Consider the following 20,141-nt stretch of genomic DNA (forward strand, 5'->3'; position numbering starts at 1 on the left):
GTGTTGCATCCCTTTTCAAGACAGCGTAATTCTGTTCTAATATATTAATAGCTGGTTTTAGCCTGTACTGTGGCTCTGTTTCTTCATTGTTCCTTTCTAACACCTTTTGAATCTGCTGGATAATTTTAATCAAATTTGAAGGACAGATAGATGTCTTGGAAATAAGTCAGTCAGTAGTTGGAGTGACCAAATTAGTCCCTCTGTTGAGGGAAAGGCAGGTACAGCTCAGGAATTACATGACTTTTCATTACATCTTTTTTGGGGGTCTTCGTGCAAGTAACAACATCCTGTTTTACTCCGTAGTCATAAGTACCATAACAGACAGCTGGGTTATTGGGGTATCTGGAGCCAGGGAAGAAGAGAGGGAACAGCAGAGGACCTTGGACCTGCAGGAGACCGAGCTCCCATTGTTCTGCAGCTCGCTTTCCGAGGAAAGGCTTGTCAACGGTTGTCAGTGGATACCATGATCCATTTCATGTGATCCGTGGTCAGCTTTGTGTGATTTCACTAATGTCACAAGACAGTAGAGCTGATTTCTAGTTCAGAGCTCATGCCTTGGTGTCCTGCTTTGAGTATCGAATGCTGATGACTTGGAGGCTGAACTTTGCTCATGTAAGGAGGACCCATCTGAAAATAAAACAGGTCCATAGCAAGAGTCGCTATGGAAAAATAACTACAGCTTTTGTCTTGAAGAACTGAATAATCCCCAAACCGATAAACAGCTTACGTGGTAAGATAACTGTAACAAGCCCTGATCCTGAAGCCTTCTTTCTCTCTTCAGTGGCTGTGCTCGGCTATGCATAGCCAGCTGGGGTCAGCCTGTGTCCAGCTGGATACCTCCTTTCTCCACTAAAGGTTCAGGACACAGCTTCACTCTCTTCTCCAGAAATAACAGCTTTCATCCCTTCCCTTCCCTTACTTGATCACGTGTTCATGGCAAGAGCAGGAGCACACATGCTGTTTCTGGCACAGAGGAGGAAATAACCAGTTGGGGGGGCAGCTTCTTTTGGGGACAGTGCTGCCTTAAAATACTTGTGAAACTACAGCCTCAGGCATTCTTGAGCTTTCTGTTTCACCATCTGAAGGGATGCCATCCACGCTTTTTTTTTTTTTTTTTTGAAGCCTCTGAAAAGCTTAGTCTGTTTTATGAGGAATGTGTTAGGTGTCTTAGATATTTATGTAATTATACTAATGAAGTGGGTTTATTTATTGTTTTCTGAGGAAATGCTTGGTATTTTTGGATACATGTTCTTCAAAGAGAGGAGATGAATTTCCTGTTAAGATTTTGAATGTGATTTTTTCAAATGTCTTCAGAGGAAAAAGTAAACTTGAAGAGTGATTACAGAATATTGGCTAATTAGCTATAGTGTAACTGCTTTAATTACTTTTATCCCTGAAGCCACATGACTGTGCAGATGACTAGCAGATGACTTATTTAAAAAAAAAAAAAAAGACGTGTTCACACTGCAAGGTTAATGAGCCTAATTAAATATAGTTTTCCTTAGCCAGATACTAAATCATAAAGCTTAGGGGAGTGGGGGAGGGAGAGAATCCAAAGGCAGTCAGTTCTGTTTCAAATAATGGTTTTATTCTGATTTTTAATGAAAAAAACAAAAAAGCTGGAATTGTGAGTGATTTTTCTGAACAGAGACACTTACATTTAAAGATTTGGTGAGACCTCACATGGCAAACTTTGAAAGTCTATTTAGAGACAATTACGCTGAGACGTATTTGTTTTCACTTGCCCACTGCTTTAACTGATGGAGAAGAGGGCTTGAATAAAAGGTCTGTGTAAGATAGAAATCTCCATCTGCTGCTACATTATCACCAGAACCTTTGTCCTTCCTCACCACGCATTTTTTTATTACACCGTTTTATTTCCCTTAGTAAGGTGCATAATGTCTCACGTTATGTTGTACAGACAGGGTGGAGTTCTGATTTCTAATTAATTATTTTAAAATTTTTTTAAGCTTCCTGCCTTTGTTGTGCACAGTGGTTCAATATCCCACATTCAAAAATATACTTGGAGATCCAAATTCTATGGTCTTTCAAGAAAACTTGTGTCTCAGGCACAAGAATGAGATATTGCATCTTACTGAGTTGCCACATGTCACCTACCTACATGACTAGTCTGGAGTTATTAAAAACAGAAGGTAAAACATGTTACACAGTGGAAAGAGCTTAAGCCAATGAATTTAAGCATATTTGCAAAGAACTAAGAACATGCAGTCAGCTGTTGCTGATTGGCTGTTACATGGTAACTTTCACCGGTGACTTTGGGCAGAGGTGAGTTAGCAAAAGCAATAGCTTTTTTTTTTTCACTTCCATTGTTCTTCCCCTTCTTTTCTCCCATTGATTGTGAATTTTGTAAACATTACTTCCCCAACCCGTGTCGCCCCCACCACCAAAGGTGTTACACTTGACTATTTCTTTTAAGCTAATCTAGTGTGCAGTGCTCTGTTCCCTGCAGAGATTACTCAGACCTTCTGAGAAACTATGCTCAAAAGTCACGTAGGGGCAGATACAATAACAGCACATTTCTGCCAAAGTCCAGCACAAGGTGAATCAGACTGAATCTGCTCCAAATAATAAGAAATGAAGGGTTAACCTACTCATGGGGGAAATTTTGGTTCTGTCACTTAAATTCAGATTTATGCCCTAAGAACCAAGAAGATGAAAATTTTCCATGTTTAACAAACTGGATGCTGTCTCCATAGTCTTCCTAACTCTTCTAGAGAAGGCAGTAGTTTTTAGAGAGTAATTACTTAGTTGGATTTCTTGGTTGTTTTTCATAGTATAGAAATAATAGGTTAGGGTAGAGTAACTGAAGCTGCTGGATCCGTATTAAAGAGCAAGAAGCTGAGTACCTCATCTAAACTGCTTGCTTTGATTTTATCACGTTTTCCAAAGGCACTGAAAGGTCACCATGCACCCAGTAGGGTTCAAAATCTATCTTGATAAATTGGATTATGATTAAAAGATTCCAGCTGAGCACTTGGCATATAGTAGGAGAATCACAACACAGAGGTTGTGGTTGGTTGGTTTATTTATTTATTTATTTGTGTTTTCCTCCCACCCCCATGGACTTTGTCAAATGTTTCCTATAAAGGCCCCATGGGAAGTGATGTGTGCTCTCTGCTGATCCTATAAAAGCCTCAACCTTAAAGCAACCATGGAGGATGTAGAGGTTTCACTAGCTTATATTTCAGCTGTCTGTGTTTATATGGTATGCATTTATTGATGTTCAAAAAGAAGGAAAGTTCTAGCCATGGGTTTTGCAGCAATAGCTTTTGTCACCTGCTTTCTACATGTCAGTTGAGCTTCTTGCTTTTGGAGCAGAATAAATAAGCCTGTGGCTTTGAAAGTGGGGAGAAGTAATGAGGGTTTGTTGTTCAACTGGTTTGCAACTTTGCAAGCTCCTCCTTTTCTTTTTTGTTGTACAGTGAGACTGGTGTTAAATTCTTGAAGAAATCCTTAAATTCCTTAGGATTCCTTTGGAATTCCTTCTTTGGTTTAATTTTTTTTTTGCTTTTGGCCAACATTTTCATCTTGCAGGTACTGCTCATTTAGTTACTTGTATGTGGTAATAGGAAAGTGGTAGCGAGATGGCTTACTGTGCTCAGAACAAGATTTCGTTTAGCTGTGTTTCATGCCTTTGTCCTGCATTTCCACTGAGTCATCGTTACCCTAAATTGGTTTCTCCAGGGCTTTTTGTAAGTCTAATTAGGAAAATAGGCTTGTATTTACATACTTCAGGTAGTATATTAGTTCTGCACTTTTTTTGGCTATTACAACTCTGAAGTAGGAAGAAAAAAATTTGAGAATAAGATTTCTGTACAAAATTAGTGATTTTGGCTGTTAGCTTTTTTTTAGTTTTAAAAATTTTGTTATCAATGTGCTCAAGGGAAATGCAAGTTTAATGCAGTAGTGAAGAAGACTTGTAGAGATGAGGTGCTTTTAATAAATTAATTCACCCAGAATTATTATCTCTTAGTATCTGAGCCCATGTCCATATACTGACCTTAACTGATGATGGTATTTGATGATTGATGGTGGTGATTTGCTGACGATCGGTGGTTAATGATTGTTGATGTTGTCTTCAGACTATTTTCATGGATTGCTTATATGATTTGCATTTTGAAGAATTATTTATCTTTTGGGAAATGAGAGATTTTAAAGATGGTCTGATTTCTTTTTCCTGTGTACGTCTGTAAGCAGTTTGTGCTTATTAACATTCAAAATTACATTTCTGGTTTATCATACTAAGCAGAAATTTCAAGATTCAAGGACCTGAACCCTCAGTTCTCCTTTATCAGTCACTTTCCCTTTGTTAAGTATTGTCCAATTTTTGGTGCTTCTGTTTATTAGACAGTTACATTTTTTTAGTGAATATGGAGCATCTGCTTCTCTTTGGGTCTGGTTATTGTTTTGATACTGAAACTCATAGAAATTATGAGCCAGGCTGTCTGCAGCAGGCATCTGAAGGAATTCGCACATTGAAGATGTTGCCCTGAGCCCTCCAGGGTGCTTGGCAAGGTGAGCGTTTCTCAGGCTGTAATGCATCTCAGCAGCTTCCAGGCAGATATGTTGCCCAGGAGTCCAGTGCTTTGGAAACTTGCAGTTAGTCAGGCCCAAGTAGCAAATTCAGTAAAATTAGCTCTAGACAACAACAACTCAAATGCTTTGTTACACAAGGGTCTGACCAGAGGTTTCGGTGACTGTGTGGGGTACAGTTCCTATAAACAAAGGTTCACGCACACAAAAAATGCTGTTGTATCCTGGGTGCCAGCAGACAAGTAAAGGACTGAATAAATGTTACTGTATTCTGGACTCAAGAAGTAAATCAGCAACCAATGGCAGAAGACTGTTTTGTGGGTTTTTTTGTATGTCACGTGTATAATGAACTTCATAGTCCAGGAATGGCAACATAGTGTCTCTCATGAACAGTAAGTTAATTCAGCTGTAATGGCAAGCAAAACATGCTGTGTGAAACATCCAGTTCACAGGTCATACCCTAACAGAAGCTATTGTGGTATTTTGGACTGATGATTAATATGCAAGCCCTTAAAAGGACATAAAATTACAGCATGCTCTTCAGAGGTCCCAAACCAAGCTACAACATTCTTCTGAAGTCCCACACTGTATATTAAGAGAACACAGAAACAGATGACTTTTTTTCCTCCTTTTTTTCCCACCCCAGAACTTGGCTGGATGTCAAAAGTCCATGTGAATCGACCTGCAGTTGTGAGGCATACAGAACGAATTAAAAAATGGAGAACTGTGAAAGGTCATTGGCAAGTAAGTGCTCTTTTTATGCATTCTGTTCCTGTATTTTTAAAGCAGTCACTCTGCCTCTCCAGGCTGCAATATTGAATTTTTTTCAAGGTGCATGTAAACTTAAAAAATGTGCTTGTCCACGTCTTATTTTAATAATTTGTATTTGATGATGATGGGATGGAATAAGGTGACGCATTTATCCAAACAAGTTAAAAACCTTATAACTCATGAGTGGCAAAACCACTAATGAATTTAAGTCATCTTTATTCATGAGTGGATTAAACTGTATATTACTATCCTACCACATTTATTCTGTTTCCCAGGCAGACTTCTCTGCACGTTGCCTACTTATTTTTTAATTTTAAAGCTGTAAGATATGATCATGGTCCCTGTCAAGTTTGACCTACCTGGATGACTTTTCTTTACTTAAACATCCCCAACATGTGTGATTTCTTTGCTTAACTAGTTCTTACCTAAAACTCAAAAATCCTGATTGGCTATGGCATGGGGGAGGGGGGGAAGAAAGGTAAAAAGAAACAGAAGAAAGGGAAAAAATAAGGCTACTAATGTTAAGCAGGCTGAATTTTCAGCTCCTGAGGTAAGGTAAATGATCAGTTATTGTCCATCTTAGTATAAAATAGGTTAACGTAAGCCACCACTGAAGCCAGTAGTGCAAATGGACTGTTCTTCTGAACGTGAGCCAACAGTGTGCTATGGCAACCAAAAGGACCACCGTGTCCTCGGGTGCATCAAGCACTGTGTTGCTAACCCATCGAGGGAGGTGATTGTCCCGCTCTGCTCTGCGCTGGTGCGGCCTCACCTCAAGTACTGTGTGCAGTTTTGGACACCACAGTACATTAAGGGCATAAAGCTACTAGAGAGTTTCCAGAGAAGGGCCATGAAGTTGGTGAAGGGTTTAGAGGAGAAACTGCATAAGGAGTGGCTAAAGTCACTTGGTTTGTTCAACCTGGGGAAGAGGAGACTGAGGGAGACCTCTTCATGGTCTACAGCTTCCTCACAAGGGGAGGAGGAGGGGCAGGCACTGATCTCTTCTCTCTGGTGACCAGAGAGAATGGCAGGAAGATGTGCCAGGGGAGGTTTAGGTTGGATATTGGGAAAAGGTTCTTCACCCAGAGGGAGGTGGAGCACTGGAACAGGCTCCCCAGGGAGGCAGTCATGGCACCAAACCTGATGCTATTCAAGGATCACGTGGACAATGCCCTCAGACACATGATGTGAATTTTGGAGTTGTCCCGTGCAGGGACAGGAGCTGGACTTGATGATCCTTGTGGGTCCCTTCCAACTCAGGACATTCTAGAATTCTATGATTCTCTCTTATATTCACTGAACATGCATGTTTAACTTCTCAGCAGTTACTGTCAACCTCTGCTGTTTACTGTCCCCCTGGCAGAACTGGCAGATACTGGCTCGGTGTGTGTTTTGGTTTCTCCAGTTTGTACGTGGGAACGTGGGACTCGTAATGCAAAGCTGTCAGCAATGTAAGCTAATATGTTCTGCAAAGCAAAGCAGGTGAGGCATGGCCATGTGCTGGTTTCTGCTGCCTCAGCAGCAGGATGGGAAGCACTGAGAGGGGAACAGCACACAGAGTTGCCTGCAGGGTGCCGTAAGTGCTTTGGCAGCTTTCAGCCAAGGGCAAGGTCTGAGAAATGCTGTGGAGCAGACCCACAGCTCCCAGTGTCCTCTCAGCCGTGGGGCTGTAGCCAGTGTCCAAAGGACAAGTTGATTCTTTGTTCACCAGGCAGCTGTTCCGCAAGCAAATGTGTGTGATTCCTCCCCTCTCCGTGCTAAGCAAGTCAATTACTTGCAACAGTGGAAGTTAACGTGGAAATTTACGTGGAAGTTAACGTGGAAGCAGGAGGCAGACACTCAAGGATCAATCTTAACAGTCCAACATAGTAGAACAAAGCAAGAATCATTTAATTATATGCAATTTTTCAAAAAACTGTTCAAAATAGTTGGTGTCCGGAGCATAGCATGTCGGGCTACCATTTTGGGGTGGCTGAAGCTGGTTTCACAATGACCACAGATCTTGCAGATGACAGTTTCAGGATAATTTGATGTAGCTGTGTAAGATCCTACTGGCAGCTAGCAGAAAACAACATCCTGCCTGTTACATGAACCTGAAAATCTGTGCTTTGAATGTTATGATTAAATAAAAAAAGGACATAAACTGAGGAAAGTTAGACATTAGCTCAGCATTTCCCAAGAGTTTGTTGCACATAAGAAGTCACTTGATAACAAGTTCAGCAGTCCAGTGGCTCTGGGTTGGGAAATAATGTCAGCGAGAAAATCCAGAGGGTATTCCATAACCTTGGCTATCTTCAGATACTGCAGTGATGTAAAAAGTAAGTCTTCTGATTTGGCAGAAGTTACTATATAAAGAAAAAAGGAATAGAGAGCCACAGGCTTTGATTACAAAGAATCATTGAGAAGAAAGGGATTGAGTGTCACTCCCTCAACATGGCTGTAGGACAAATGTTTAGTTATTACTAACACTTCTCCACTCTCCTGTGTAGTAACACTGGCACTGAGCTGCTCGAGTGAGGTTTTACTTTGAAGAATGCCAAGAAATTATTTTCAGAAGCATCTTTGCTGTGTTTCGACACTATCATTGCAGTCATGATAGTCACATGCTGTTTATTTCAGAGAGATGATTTTGAACCTTTACGTGTTTGAATGTAAGTAGCACCACAGATTCAGCTTTTCAAGCCCATTTCCCAAAATACTCATTTGAAAAACCCTTTTAAAATAATGAAGTTCATACCAGTTCTTGGAACTCCCTGACTACATCTGTCTTGGTGACTTTATGATTCATGTCATAAGAGATGAGACAAAAATTCCCTCAAGTGGAGGATAAAAAAAAATCCATGTAAAAGAAACTTAAAACCATTTAAAATTAAAAACCCTTCTGAAGTACTATAGGATGAAAGTAGAGATCAGTTTGAAACAAGCAGCCAGGCTTAGACTAACAGAGGCAAGTGATGGTTCATTGTTTTGCTTAATCACCCCAAAGTAACTTTCAGTGTAACATTAACAGCAAGTTCAGAAACGAGACTCCCATCAGCGAAGAGTGAAAGGTTTGTAGGCTGGCCAGCATTTTAAGACTTGCAGAGTAATACCCCCATGAAGAAACAACAAATTTTGCTGCCTGTACTGAAAAATCATGTCGCAGAGTCAGGGAGAAGGACTTTATGGACTCGAGTGGACTTTGCTGTTGCAGACTCTCCCATTCTTGAACAAGCGCCCACTAGCAGATGTCAGCTTTTAGTGAAGCCATCACTGTAAATGAGAATTTGCTGGAAGACCTTCAACAAATATTTCAAAATAATGTCTTAAGCTCAATTTTTGTTTAGCAAAAAATCTTCAAAAAGTTTTAACTGTGCTTCTGTTCTATTCTCCGATTAGTAAGTCTTTTAAAATTCTGTAGCATTTTCATCTAAAGAGTGCTTTAGTCCTGTCACTTAGCTCTTGCTTTTGTTTTTTGCACCAAATAATTACAGATGTTTTTTATTCCCGATTCACACAGAAGAAAGTGGAAACTTCTGCAGTCTAGACCCTAAGTTTTAAGAAGTCTGGGTTCTTACCCCCCACTGATTCCATGCTTCACTCTCACAGCAGGAGAAACATGCAAGCGTGCAAGTGTGCAAATTGCTGATGTGTACGCTGATCTGGTTAACAGCAATTGCAAACCTGTGCTCCTCTTGAAGCATGTGTATAATTTCTCATGCATGCGAGCTTTAAAGATACAGATATACTATATAGAATGGAGCATATAATAGTGAGGTTCCTCGCATAGGCGATATTTTTATCTTACAGAATTAAATTTGAAACAAGGTGCTTTTTGTCCAGGTGAAAGTGTTCGTCTGATTCTTAGAGCCCCATTTGGTAGTTAGCTTTTGCACCAAAAATTGAAATTAGATCATCTGATCCTAAGAGAGCTGACTTTTGGTTCCAAATCTTTTCTGTGCCATTAGGTATCTCTCAAGACATGAACAAATATCTGCCATCCCTGTCTGTCATAAACCATTCTGTGCATATCCTCCATGTTACATCCCGTATGTTTCCTTATTCTTGGAGTGAGAGCCAGGCTTCTGATTCCTGCATCTTCTAAGTCAGTTTGGTTTTGGAAGGGTAAACTGAAATATTGTATTCCTTACTTCACTTCCTGTGTAGGCTGCTTGGCTGCTGAAAGCTGTCACCTGCATAGACCTTACCACTCTTTCAGGCGATGATACTCCTTCAAATGTTCACAGACTGTGTTTTAAAGCAAAGCATCCCATCAGAGAGGATCTGCTGAAAGCCTTGGATATGCACGATAAAGGTACGTTTGGTTTTGTTGTGTGTATTGTGTAGAGAAAATTGTGTAGAGAAAATGTCAGCATTTCCTTAGCATTTCCTCAGTTTTCAGATAGGCGTAAAAATGGCCTCCTCTTCCTATAATGGAAGCAGTTATGCCAGACAGTGCTGCAGAGCTAATAGCCCCAAAAGAACAAACTAGGTCCTGTATGGTCTTATTTAAAGCAACTGTCTTAAATTCAAGCTGCATAATATCAATTCATTGGAGTTAATATAAGAATACAAGGAGAAAAAAAATCCGTTCTCAGTTTGGCAGCCAAAATGAAGCATGGACTCAGGGCGACACTGTAAGTTATGACACCTGGTGAGCACATTTGATGTGGAAGCCACAAGTGTGTAACCTCAGTGTATGTCTTTTAATAACAGTGCACTAAGGTGAAACTAATTGAGTAGTCTGTTAATCTGCTGATGTCCTTATGAAGTTGAAGAAGAGGGGAGTGTTCATGTGACCACTTTGGATTTCATGCTTAGCTGCGGTTGCTGTATGTAACTACCGAGCCTGCCGCTTTGCCTGTCAGAAAAGATGCATTCCGCAGTCCTGTGCATGATATTTTTACTTCAGAAAACGTTATCTGTTACCTGCTTGTTTCAGTAGTTAAGATAGGAGATGTCTTTGCAGCCCGGTCTGCTTTAAGAAATAAGTCCTGTAGTCAGTGTATGTGGTTGTGTGCATATCATGTATACACACGTACACAGACACACGCACACACAGAGTTCCCAGCTAAGTCAACAGAACTGAAGGGGCAGAAGACAGCCCTTAAGAACTAGTGGTAAAACTTTCATTGATATTATTCCACCTGAAGTCCCATTGTTACACCCAACACTGAACATGCTTCTACTTCAGAGCAAACAGGAACTGTCAATATAGCTATCAATAAAACCTCTTTGTATTTGAGCAGCTCTTCTGAATTTTTCCAGATGTAATCACTGATGTGCTGGTGAATAGCATTTGACTTTTGTCCTGTTATGTTGGCCTTAGGATGATCTATCGAAAACAAAATCTTAGTGATGTTTGGGGCGTGCTTTTACTGTTGAAATGTTTCAGTTTTACATGGGCGTTGGTCCACCAATTGAAGTCATATGATGTAAAGCCACAGGGGAATCAGGCCTCTGGTTTGAAGCCATACACATAAAATATCAGAAGTTAGTCTTTTTTTAAAAAAAAACCCCTCAGATTTATGGACTCTTCAGACAGTGGAAGTATTAAACATAAGGTCAATTATCTGAGACTTTGAGAGAATAGCATTTTAACTAAAAATGCAGTAGGACTGCATTAACATAAAGGCTGCTTAGCTGCTGCTGGGCTCAGTTTGGCTCAACACGTAAGGACAGAGCTTGGCAGTGCAGTTTCTCTCACAGTAGTTTGCTGGCAAAGCATGTCTTAACTGTACATGTTGGCATTAAATTGTGAATCTGTTGATAAAAATCTTGGCGTTTTAATTCCTGCTAATGCAAACTTGCTCCCAGGGTCAGGTGAAGGAACATGAGGGAGGTAACAATACAGAGAATCACCTGAAGTGCTTGAACAATAAAACAGATACACCTGGTGTAGGTGCTTAAAACCCTTGTGAGAATGCAGAAGTGGGAGCTGCAAACAATGCGCACAGGCAGAAAATAAGGATTGCACTAGAGAAGGTGGAAATCTATACATATGAAAAAGTGAACTGTGGCTTTTGCAGGTATTACTGTCGGAGCAGTTTGTGTATATCCTACAAGAGTCATTGATGCTGTTAATGCCCTAAAGGCTGCTGGTTGTAACATACCAGTAGCTTCAGGTATGTTTTATTCTAAAATACCCAATTAAATATTTTTATGCTATAAAATATGTATAAAAATACAGAAGTTTGGACTTGCTTTTGTTTCAGAGAGTAAGATAAAAAGGTAGTAGGTGGGAGGAAGGGAATGGAGGGGAGGATTTGCTTCTGGTGTAATATTTTGTTTTCTTTCAACTTCAAGCTTATCAGCAATGCCAAGTCAGTTTTGCTGGAACTCTTCAAAGAGGTCCTCAAGATCTCTCAGCATTTCCCTCACCCAAATGGAAGAAATTGCAATAGTGTACAGTACAAAGTATCAGTAGACACTAAGTAGATAATAATAATAAAATTGCAATATGAGATTTTAAGAGTTCTAATACAAGGGGTTTTTTTTTCCCCTTGTTGTTGGCTTTTAAGTATAATCCTACAAGCTGAATTTAATGAAGCTGTGGGCAGAGGCAAGGGTTATTGTCTGCTGAGCAGCCTGGAGGTTCAGGACTTGTGCTGGCAAATCTAATAATGGCAGCTCTTCTCCAGTCACCACACACAATAGACAAGTCCTGAATCTGCAGTAAGCAAGAATTAGAATCAAAGAACGATGCAGTTGGAAGGGAGCTCTGGATGTCATCTGGTCCAGCCTCCTGCTCAAAGCAGGGGCTAGCTTTGAAGTTAGATCAGGTGTTTAATGCCGAGATCCATGTTTTCTAGTTTTGATTATTTTATTGTTGTTGTTTCATTGTCATGCAGGGAAATATACATACTAAATGTATTTATATGTCAGCGATAAAGAGGATTTCTTTGTCAGAGATCCTCTTTGCCATTATTTTTTCTATTTCCAAAGTTACCTTTGGGTTTTGTACTTAAGCGTCATAAAGGTAATCTTAAGTAGACCTCACTGAAAACAATTTTTGCCATATTGTGATTTAGCTGTTAAACATATTACTGGAATTTAACTTGAAATACTACTTAAAAGAATTGGGGACAATGAAAAATGTATGTATTGCTTCACATATGAGTTCACTCCTTGTTTGCTCAATTCTGCTGGAGGAAATAGCTATTGTGCTTTCTTACATAGGCTGCTTTGGAAAAATTTAGGGCATGTGAAAGAGACCTTTTTGCAAGATGCACTTAGTATCTTGCTGGATGTTGGATCTTGAGGGAAGAGCAAATGCTTCTTGTGGATGAAAAGAGAGTAGGGTGAGGTGCCTTTAGATTTTTTGAATTGTGGTAGGGATAAAAAAAGGAATAACTTTTGAACTCTTTGGTGTATTAGAGGGATCTGAAATTTTATGGTCAATTTATAAAACATTTTCTTCCCTCTACCTCCATCCTCTGTCTTGCTAGTGGCTGCTGGTTTTCCAGCTGGACAAACTCCTCTAGAAACCAAACTGGCTGAAATAAAGCTAGCCGTGGAATATGGTGCCAGAGAGATTGACATTGTCATTAGCAGGAGTCTGGTGCTGACTGGCCAGTGGGAAGGTAAGTACCCACCCTTTGGCAAGGAACCTAAGCCTGTGTATATGCACGTCCAAGCTCTGTCTTTGTCTCTTCCCCCAGTCTCCACATCAGTCCTTGAAGAATTTGGTCCCTCCCCTAAGAGTGGCTGATAATCTGGGGCACTGAACTAAATAAAAACTATTTAACTAATTTATGACTAATGGTTGGATTTTTTAAAAAAGAATGCTGTTTCAAGTTCCATCAGATCGGGTATTCAGAATGACTTTGTGTTTTGAAAATTCAGGCCTATTCATTCTGTGCCTTTAGAAGGTTTTGTGTACGGGATGAAAAAAATAGCAACTGGAATGGAAGTGAATGCCTATGGTCTAATTATTTGAACAGTTTTGTTAAAACCCCCAAGGGGCTGCTAATGTAGATGATACCTTGTTAAATATACATGTTCCAATTCTTGACAAAAATATGTATTTTAGTTGTTTTCTTTTCCCTGAAAGTTGAGGGTACAAATTGACTGTTCATATTATTATTGATGTTACTGTGCCTGCAGACTACTACTAATTAGTAAGAACAATAATGCTGAAGATGGTTTTTGCTCTAATTGCCTCCTTAATGTACTGTGAATGGTTTGCCTTAAGTGCTGACAATGCTCCTATAACTAATCTCCATGTGTAGGTAAACACATCATTGTCCTGGAATGAGTTTTCCATTTAGTTGTATAATGCATTGCCATAATAGCCTGTTTGGTTGGAAGACTTTATAAAAGACCCCTGGCACCTGAGTTAGGTTAAGGAAATACATTCATCGTGGTAACAGATCATATTTTCTGATTTTGGTCTGCCTTCAATTAGCAGTTAGAATTGAACCAAACCACAAGTTTCTGCATCTGTGTCTTCAGGACTGATCCTGGTTTCCACTTGCTCTAATGTCTTGGCCTCTTTTGTAGTGTTTACCATCGCCATTCTTTTGCTCTTAAATACATGCAGCTTTACAAATGTTTGACTTTTTGAGGATGGGCATTGTCGCAGACATTTGTTTCTTTCAGAGTGGCTATTTTAATTTCAGGTATGGCCCCAGAAATTGCTAGAATATGGAGTCTGGGTGACTGAGCAGTTTTAAATAAGACAGAATGATGGCCAGATTCTGCACTAGCTGGCAGCAAGAGTGTATGCACACCTTTCTACACTGTATCTTTGTTAGGGTCTACACTATGGCCTACAAGGCAGGTACCCCCTCCAAGACCTGCGCTCTGCTGGTGTTGGGTATAAAATGAGGTGAGTCGGTGAGATGTCACCAAGACTGAAAAAGACCACTAAACTGGACTTGAGCGGCAGCTTGCAATTGTGTCTCAAAAAGTCTGTCTTGTAGCAATTTCTGACACAATCGTGGTTGCCGTGCTTCAGACTTCATGGTTAAAACCACTGTTAAGTGCAAGTTGCACAGAGCAGAGATCAGGAAATCAGTGCATGTAGGCAGTTGCAAATGCAGGCTTGAGGTTGTGTGGCCCAGGATTATGTGAAGGAGAACTCAGAGGAGAAATACAGGGCTAGATCCAGAGAGCAAGTTTATATCAGTGATTGAAATGAACCGGACCTACATTGCTACTTTTTTCTGTATGGGAAACAAATTGTTTTCTGTGGTCATAAAATACAGGGGAGGAGTACACAGACATAGCAATGATGGACGTAGTATAAAGCTGTCAGTTTACTAAATAAGTAAATTAGGGTTGACTCTTGATTTGGTATGCATATTCTTTTATCCACATCTGAAGTCGTGACAAGGTTTAAAGTCATCCTTTTTTTTTTTTTTTTTTTTTTGCCAATGGTTAGTTTAAATTTCTTTTACAGAGAGCAGAATTTAAATTATTTCCAAATGTTTTCTGAAAGTTTGTTTATGAATGTGAATCTGTGTATGGCACATATTTACATGTTCTTGAAAAAAATCTACCTCAGAAACAGAATATACTTGCCATCCAGGTAATGATGCTACAGGGTGAAAAATTCTAATATTTAACTTGCCCTTCCAAAAAAATTACTTCAGTAGGTGGTCTGAATATTTTGGTGCAAATCTAGTGTTCTAACTTCATGTTTAGCTTTCAATAGATGTATGTTACCTGTGTGAACATGCAGCTTTCCACTTCTATCTGATGATTAGATATGATACACAACTGTGTATGAAGTACATTTAAGGAAGCTAGAGGGGATGAAGAAGTCTTTTTTAGGCTGGATTCCTACATGAAAATGAAAAGGTCTAGTGCAGTAGCTGTGTCTGTGTTCAAGGTACTTCATCTAGAGCTGCCTTGCAGTTATGACAGAACCTCTGCTTATGCTTGTAAGACTGGTATATTTTTATCATTATTTTCTCATGCTGTCTGTCTTCACAACTTCAGGAGTTATTGACAAGAGTACATATGTGGTAGAGTGCTTTGTCTTACTGTTCATGTATTTTTAGCTTCTAGCCTGTGCAATAATTGGGGTCACCATGATGGAACAGTGTTGCTGTGTGATTTGTTTCGAAGGCTTGTTTGGTTATTAAATATTTTAGTGTATGTCCAATTATGTCAAGTTATTTTAAAGCAGTTCTTAAATATTGTTGGAACTCTTTATGACACTCAGAATATATTTTCTAGATCTTTACAAAATAATTGTTAAGAGGTTTTTAATACTGCTGAACATGAAAGCAGCTTTATCAGACAGTTAATTTATCTTAGAAAATAACATTAAATGAGATTTAAGTTTATGAACTTGCATACCTTTTACAACCTATTAGCTTTTGAGCAATATTACTTTGCAATAGTTTACTCAACCATTGTCTTGTATCATTTGACAAAGTATGTATTAAGCTTAAAAATCAGAGTTTAGTGTCTTTAAGCCCAGAATGTGGAGCCTGTTTGTAGAGAGTGGTGAAGTTGACAAAAAAAATTGTTGAAAGAAAGTGGATTTTTTTTAAATCTTTTTTTCCCCTGTTATCAATGAATATGTTGGACTTGCTGTATCTTCTGAAGCTGCCTGGGGTACTATAATGTTACTTCTAGTTCCACAGCTTTTAGCAAACACCTGGAGATACCATGGTGTCGGCAGCTTGAGATTTCTTGATCCTTTGCTCTATGTCAGTTAAAGTTTCCTACAAGAAAAGAGGAAAAAAGTATACTCCAAGAAGTTTTAACATGGCTGCATCCATGAAATACCTCGTTATGAAAGCTGCCTTTCAAATCTTCTTAATAATTATTCAGTTGTGAGTTTAGAGGCTTTGTTCAGGGATTGGGGGCCCCTTTTGTCGTACATACCTTATGAAGAGGGCAGGGAAAATACACTCTACACTCCAAAGACTTGGAAAAGACTCCACATGTTGTTCAGAAATATTATAATTGGACTTACCGTTTTCTAGATGTGCAAGCTGACCTGGGACCTGAAAGTCTAGTTGCACAGTTTCTTTCTTACATTGTCAGCAGCAGCTCAGACTCCTGAAGCCAAGCTCTGTTTTCAGTTTCGTGTGAATCTCTGGAGCGGCACATATGTGGCTGAGAGCAGAACTGAAAGAGTGGTGTTGTGCCGATAGCCTTGCGCTTGTCATTTTGTTAACAAACCTGCCATTAATGTGCAAGACAGAAGGGATTCCAGCTCATTTTCCAGTTTCCCATCATGATTACCTTGATCTTTTGGTCTAACAGAAATTAAAACATCTTCCCTCCTCGTCTCAGTTTCTACCCTTAACATTGGTCAATGTGACTGACTAGATAAAAACAACAAGTAAGCTGAATTTTAAAAAAAGTGGTTTTACCACCATGTTTTTGGAGAAGAGCTGTTTCATAAAAATTTAAGCTGTGGGGTTTTTTCCCCCCTTAATATTTTCATTTCCGGTGTAGGAGAAGTGGATTATCCCCTTTATTATGTGATTTTTAGGACAAATGCAGACCAAAGCAAAAGGCTATCTAGACAATCTAGGGCAGATTATAGCCAGCAGTAATTGTCAGGGATGTTTGCTTGAGAGATGTGTTAGGGGGAGGCACGTTTTCTGTGGTGCATTTTAATAGCTGCAAAAAAATCAATGTAATGTTTGTACTGAATAGTTAGACTTTTAGGAAAACTACAAAAAAGCCACTGTCCAACACTTATCTTTTATAACAGTGGAATTAAAACCACAGCTCTGAAAGTATTTTTTCAGTTCCTATAAAATCTGATTTTTTCTTAGTTTAATAAATGCATCCTATAAAAGCAGATCTAAAGTTCATTAAAGCAGCAAGGTATCCTGAGTAAGTGGGTGCAAAGTAGAGGAGTTCTTATGTCATATCCATTTTAACAGCTGAGTTGGTGGAGCTACCTCAGACTACATCAGTGAGCATCGAGCTCCAAATATATTTTATATAGGTTGTCTCGCTTTGGGTTTTGGATTTGTTTGTTTGCTTGCTTGCTTGTTTTTCCTGGCTTAAGACTTAGACATCTTTTAGAATGGATAAGACATCTTTTAGAACGGATAGTGTTGGTGTCTTGGTGCTGTGTTCAAGATGCTACACAGTGTTGGCCATTTGCTTTGAGAGCTCTTGATTGTCTTTTCCCTGTTTTTAGCAATCAGAAGGAGAATTTCTTGCAACCTCTTTGCAGTGCTCTTTGCTCACAGCTGAAAATAGGCCTGCAGGGTTTTCTGTGATAAAGGTTTTTCCCAAAAGCCTCCTGCCACTACCGCTAATCAGAGAAGCTCTATCTGCTGTGTCAGTTACTGGTGTTTTGCATGGGTTGCAGATATTCCCAGAAACACAGTGTCCAGCTCTGCTCCTGCTACTGATTGGCTTGATGGAACTGAGCAGTTGAGTGATGGACGTTTTGGCAGCACAGGCAGTCCCAGAAGCAGCCCAGGACCCCTTGAAACACTGAGCGCATTAAGTGTGATTAATTCCACCCATACTTTAGACGTTTGCCAGGAAGTTTTAGGATAATCAAGTTACTTCTGTCTTGATTTAAATCTGACTGAGTATTGAAACGTCTTTTTAATTTTTGAAAGAAGTTCTTGCACTTGTCCTGCCCCTGCTTGTACCGGGACTGGAGCGCTTTGGCTAACTTTCTCTTTCCCAGAAGTAGTTGCATTTCTATTTGTGCTTCTACTCTAGGGCTGAGAATGTCCTATGAATGCTGGCTCTTGTCTGCAATAATTGCTCTCTGAATAAAGAGCAGTATTTATTACTTGCACACCTGCCCCATTAATGTATGCCCACTTTTTCCATCACCTCAGCTAACCCGATAGACATGGATGATTGAAGATCCTCAATTTCTCCTGTCCGTGGGTTGATGCATGCTGTCAGATAGTGAGACTCTGTCAAATTATCTTGGCACTAATTGCATATAAAAGTACCTTCCAACAATAAGGAAGATGCTATTGCTGTGGTACTAACTCCAGTGAACAACAGCTATGAGGATATAATTTCTTTTCATGGAATCCAACCTAAATGTACATTTTGTTGATTTTATTTTGACATTTTTGGTGGCGTATCTTAAAGGTAGAGAAAGCTGTAGTCTTTTCTTCTTGTTACCGAAACTAGACAGACATGAAAGCTGCTTTCTCTGGCTTTCCAAAAGCTTCAGGAAAGAGTCATTCCACAGAAAGAGACTGCATTTGGATCTAAGATGAGCACTGTTATCAAATGCACAAGAAAATAGTGCAGGTTCTTTGTATTTCCTTTTTGAGTCTCAATTTGATGTAGGTTTCTGGAGTATCATCAGTTGATTAATAAAACATGTTAGACTGCATGCTGGTACTGATTAATTCACACCTTTGGTACACAGTAAGAAACAAGGTGAAGCCTGGTGTCTATAAAGGGACTTTCTAAGTGTATTAGCCAGTTGTCTACTAATGTGTAATGTGTGTAGTACATCTTAGAGGACCACCCCAGTGATCCCAGCCCTGACCACCTGGTGTGCTGATGGCATCAATGGGATGCAGCAGCGTTGTGGGTGGAGGGGAGGTCCAGCCATACGTAAGCTGGTAAACCCTATTGTATGATTCCACGTCTTGCTTCAGGACTGAGGAGAAAAGAAAGCTAGTATTGCTGAAAAAATGTAGTCTCGCAAGAAAGATTTGTTAAAAGCTGTATTTTAGCCTTCCATAAACAAACTTTTCAGTTATGTGTTTAAAGATTGAATACAATTTATGGAAAGGACTGTCTTGCAAAGGATCCTGTTTGCTTAGTTTTTGTCTTTTTTTTTTTTTAAAAATTCAAATCCCAGAAATGGTGACTGTACACTGTACGAGCTGCTTTTCTCCCCACCATTTACACTGAATAAGTCTTTATCATCCCCAAGTGGCCAGCTTCTAACAGCTGTGTTTTGATAATTTCTAGCTATTTTAATCTCCCTATGTTTAAAATTTTGCAGGACCACTGCTGGATTTTACCAAAAAAAAGGTTGAGAGGGATTTCCTGTGCTCCCTGTTTTGCGTTACCTAACCAGGTCTGCAAGTTCTAGCCTTTTTTTAAAAAACACAGTCCGTTATGTCCAAATTTATTCCAGTCCTTACTGAATCTGTGAAAATATAAAACTGTTAGAAAGGTAAGTATGCCTCCAGCCACGACGCTTTGTAGATCCGAAAGCAGGAGTTTGTGAGGGGGTGGTCTGCTCTGGACAATGTCCATGAGCAGCCAAATGCTGGCCTGTCCTGGCTGTCCCTGCTTCTTCGTGGCTGCAGCCGGTGGCTGGCGGCTGGTTGAGTGGCAGTTCACGAAGAAGCAGTGAGCAGGTGGGATGTGTGCTGGTTTGTCTCAGAGAGACGCTGGCTGCTGGGAGATGAAAGCCTAGGAGAGCTGAAGGTCAGAAGACAGGGTGATAGCAAGAGACCCTCCAAAGCTCTCTGTGGAGAGGGAGAGGCAACTCCAAGGCAGGGTTTGTTTTTGTTTTCCAAGTGATGTGAAGATACAGAGGTAACGGTCTGCTTTATCTCCCATCTAAAAGGCTTTGTATAGGTCAGTCCTGCTGTCTGTGTCAGTGTGAGTGGCAGTGCTTGTGTGTATAACTGTGGCTCATGACCAGCCTCCTTCCCAAACACCAGCCGGCTTCCTCGGCAAGTGTGGGCATCAGAAACAAGGGTCCACTCTGCCCTCGGAGCTGTAGCTCCACAGCATGCTAGGCTGGACCTCCTGACGCAGTGCTTCCCTCACCCTCACTGGGGCCGTTTGAGGTCACGGCACAGGATAGTCCAAGTCCTCGGTAACGTCGTGGGCAATGTAACTACTTGAGGTGGTTTGTAAACACAGATCCATGCGGATTTGCTGGTCCTTGGAGCGTGATCCCAGGC

The 20,141-nt window shown here is 40.1% G+C and overlaps 1 protein-coding gene across 1 annotated transcript in view; it reads left to right on the top strand.

The window, feature by feature from the left end:
• The window catches only part of DERA (deoxyribose-phosphate aldolase), a 54,164-nt gene that overhangs the window by 4,967 nt on the left and 29,056 nt on the right, over nucleotides 1-20,141 (top strand). Inside the window, exons 2-5 of the mRNA XM_064459179.1 lie at nucleotides 5,201-5,298; nucleotides 9,472-9,619; nucleotides 11,334-11,429; nucleotides 12,753-12,887. Of these exons, the coding sequence (XP_064315249.1) occupies nucleotides 5,201-5,298; nucleotides 9,472-9,619; nucleotides 11,334-11,429; nucleotides 12,753-12,887 (477 nt within the window). The remainder of the gene's footprint in view (nucleotides 1-5,200; nucleotides 5,299-9,471; nucleotides 9,620-11,333; nucleotides 11,430-12,752; nucleotides 12,888-20,141) is intronic.

This window comes from Phalacrocorax carbo, chromosome 1 (assembly GCF_963921805.1).
Source record: "Phalacrocorax carbo chromosome 1, bPhaCar2.1, whole genome shotgun sequence".
Lineage (NCBI taxonomy): Eukaryota > Metazoa > Chordata > Aves > Suliformes > Phalacrocoracidae > Phalacrocorax > Phalacrocorax carbo.